General features: G+C 35.9%; 1 protein-coding gene across 1 annotated transcript; it reads left to right on the top strand.

The window, feature by feature from the left end:
* The first annotated feature begins 696 nt into the window (after window positions 1-696).
* Window positions 697-2,146, top strand: LOC120572145. The gene is made up of 3 exons (XM_039821290.1): window positions 697-736; window positions 866-1,039; window positions 1,202-2,146. Exons 1-3 carry the CDS (start codon window positions 728-730, stop codon window positions 1,814-1,816), a joined length of 798 nt encoding a protein of 265 aa, XP_039677224.1. The 5' UTR covers window positions 697-727; the 3' UTR covers window positions 1,817-2,146.
* Window positions 2,147-3,448: the final 1,302 nt, after the last annotated feature.

The following is a 3,448-nucleotide window of genomic DNA, read 5'->3' as shown; positions in this document are numbered from 1 at the left end:
ACATTCATATAAAGATGTCCCACTCTAATTAGTATTGTAAATAGTTTAATAAATGTAATGTGTTTAACGTCATGTAGTATTCATATCTTATTTTAACTTTCATTGGAACTTCATATCATCCTGAAAACATCAAAGGAGTGGTAGTTTGAATCAACAAGGGCAGGACTTTATTTAGTTTCTGTTCAAATGTACTCAAGGCTGCACCATGGTGAGTAGGTGTCTGTAAGTTCACTGCTTTACAAATATTTTATATCATTTTAATTTAATTCAACATTTCTTATTTTATTTCTGTTGTCAGTGAAATGTGTAATTGTTGTAATTTGTCTTGTATTATTTCTGGTTGCATCAGGCTGCGACAGAAGACCAGCTAGAAAGGTGAGTCATCTGATGTACTGAACTACAAGTTAGTATTGATGCATCTGTCACAAAGTAGACACTGCTGTCTTGATACACATAGACAAGTTTTGTTGTTTAAAATGTATATTTATATGTTTTTATTTTCAATAGCCATTTAAAAACAAGTTTTGAAACAGTCAGTTATTTGTGAAATGTGGGAAGACGTCCAGTGTTGGTGTGCTGATCTTTTCAGATTTCCTAAAACTTTTCATTTTATTATTTTAGAGCTGCAGAATGGTGGGAAGACCCTTTCAGGATGAATGCTTTACTGATAATTAGGAAAATGGTGAATCTGAATGCAGAACGTACTGAAAGAGATACTACAGTGCTCATGGATGAGGTACGTCTGAGCCTGTTATGAACTAGAAGTACTATTCTTCTGGACATACTGCTTGGCCCTGGCTGACATAGTGTATTTTTTACACACCTCAGAAAATGATATCTCTTTGAATGTGTTTTGACTTTACAGATTATTCACAGTATCTTCTTTTTGGGAAAGATAAATGATCCAGACTTTGACCCAGAAAGTATTGTGACTGATGCCAAAATGCTTGTAGGCTTAAAGGACACCTACCCTGGGCCTTTTAAATGCTATTCCTCTCAACTGCCCAAGCGGAGTCCATTCTCATGTGTGCTAGACATGGTAAGATGAAAGCTTGTCAAAAGACAATACAATTGTTCTTTGTAAAGTTGTACAGGACTGCTACTTCTCCTTAACATTCTCAAATATTACAGTATGGTTCAAAATGATTTGATGCATTTGTGGGGACAGCAGCAGCTTGATAATGTGTGTGATTGCTTGCAGATTGTCCTCCTGACTGGAGAAGAGAATGAAGAGGAAATAAAGAAGAAGGTGCGAGAGATCTCCAAACAACTGAGGAGGGGTAAAACAAGTCCTCTTATCTCCTCCACCATCTGTGTCTCTCAGATCCCAAATTCAGTCAGGTACTATGGTGTCTCCATGTCCACTGCTGGGTGTGACCCTGGTAAAATCATGATTGCTGCGTCCTGTCTTAGCTCCTGGGACAGTTATGTGGCTGGTGCAGTTATGACCTACTACCCAAATAAGACCAAGAAAGACTATTTTGATGGGACCATCAAACTGCCAGAGAATGTCAGGTGTGAGGCGTTTAACATCCGTGAAGGAGGAAACAAAACGCCTAAGCCTCCTTGCGGATCATGTGAGAATTTGTTTGGCTTAAAACCAAAAGAGTGGCCCTACGGTAACTGTGCTGAAGTTGAAAGTCTGAGCAACTTGTTTAAGAATGTTGAAGAAGTTAGCGAGCAAGCAAGACCAACATCGGCAAATAGCATGGAGAAGAACAGGCGGAGGGCTGAAGAGAGTGTCCAGAAAGAGCTTAGACGTCTGCTGAAACAGCACAACTTTACATGGGATGGAAATTTCTTCACCCCACAATGAGTTTCAGGTTTTTGTCACATGTTCAAGCATAGTGAAATGGTTTGGTCCACGGCTCTCTCATCTTTTCAAATAATACCTTTTCATTTTAAAGTTCCAATGTATAAGACATGACCAGATTTTATTTTTAAACCAGTTGCTCAGACTCTAAGCTTAATTTAAAAACATTTAAATAAAAAAATGAACTAAAATCCTCAACAGAATGTAAAGAAGTAACATTCAGTGTGACGCTCGTAACCGGAAATTAAATGATATTAAATATTGTAGTAATAATAAGTAGAATTCTTACGGTGCTCTATTATAACTTGACCAGAGAGATTTTTTTTAAATGAAGCAAGCAGAAGATGATGTATTAAAGATGTCATTCATAATAAAATGACACTGGTGTTAACTCAAATGCATGATTTGTTTTGATTTCCTGTCCAGCAACCTTAAAGAAGTCATCATTTGTCAAAGAGATGATAATTAAAATTACCAGGACGGATCTTAAAGGAAGAAGACAGAGAATATGAAACTTACATTTTTTATTCATGTGTGAGTTTATAAATATCAAATATATGCTGTTGCACTGTGAGAAATCATTTTGATGTATGAAGCCAATATGTTTAAAATGTGTCCATTTGCTGTACAAGTTTGTGACAAATCCTTGTCAAAATAAATGCCACCTAAAAGTGGTATTATTATAATATAATTCAGTTAATACAGGATTAAAGAATAAGTAATTGAGATTAAAAATTCAGACACAGGTTGGTCTCTACCTAAACATTTTCCTAGTCCTAATATGTTTGGAAAGTCTAGTAAAAGTTTGAAAGAACCTCGTCATCAGGTGTGTGTGTGTGTGTGTGTGTGTGTGTGTGTGTGTGTGTGTGTGGGGTGGGTCATAAAAACTGAAATTTCATAGACAGATTTTGTGGGGCATGTATCTAACCCTACCCCTCAACACAGGCTTGTATAACGACACAGTTGTAGTTCCTTTATGCTGAACAATGAACAGCGACAGACACACAGGATATTAAACCTGTTTCAAGCCCTTTGAACTTGTAATTGTTTGTCCTCTGTCACTAACAGACAAGTTCACAAACTCTAACTTGAAAAAACTTTTTTTTTTAATGTTTTTTATTATTATAATTTGTAGGGGGGCTGAGACAAAATTTAGAGGGGCTTAAAAAGGGTCTAAAATCGCCCATGGCACAAATAATACACCAAGTTTTACCAGTTTAACATTACACAAATATTTTTGTTTGCCGTTTATATGACGAGTTTTGGCACAAAAATACTTCCATAGTCTTCTAATAAGTGCATTCAACCTTAAAAGGTAGAAACTCAGGACAACAAGAATCACAAAGAAGAAGAAAATTAGCTTCAAGCAAGCCAAACAATGTTCACACAACCAGGTTATAGTAAATTAATGCTGGTGTTAGTAAACAGAAACTAAATAAAAATGTTACTATATGTCAACTAATATAGATCAGAGCATATCTCAATTGGTTAGTTTAGTTTATTTGCACGATATATGAAGTATACAATAGATTTTAAAGGGGTGATAGAATGATTATATAGGGTATTTCACACTGTTCCTTATGGTCTCCTAATGGGGTATGTAACATTGGTTGGGCTGAAAATGGCCTGGTTGAT

Source organism: Perca fluviatilis, chromosome 14 (genome assembly GCF_010015445.1).
Source record: "Perca fluviatilis chromosome 14, GENO_Pfluv_1.0, whole genome shotgun sequence".
NCBI lineage: Eukaryota > Metazoa > Chordata > Actinopteri > Perciformes > Percidae > Perca > Perca fluviatilis.
This window is presented reverse-complemented; position numbering and strand designations above follow the sequence as displayed.

Bases quoted from the DNA above. Each gene is read 5' to 3' on its own strand.
- LOC120572145 (XM_039821290.1), top strand. The intron at 1,040-1,201 runs GTAAGATGAAAG...GATTGCTTGCAG, and splicing joins TCTCATGTGTGCTAGACATG to ATTGTCCTCCTGACTGGAGA.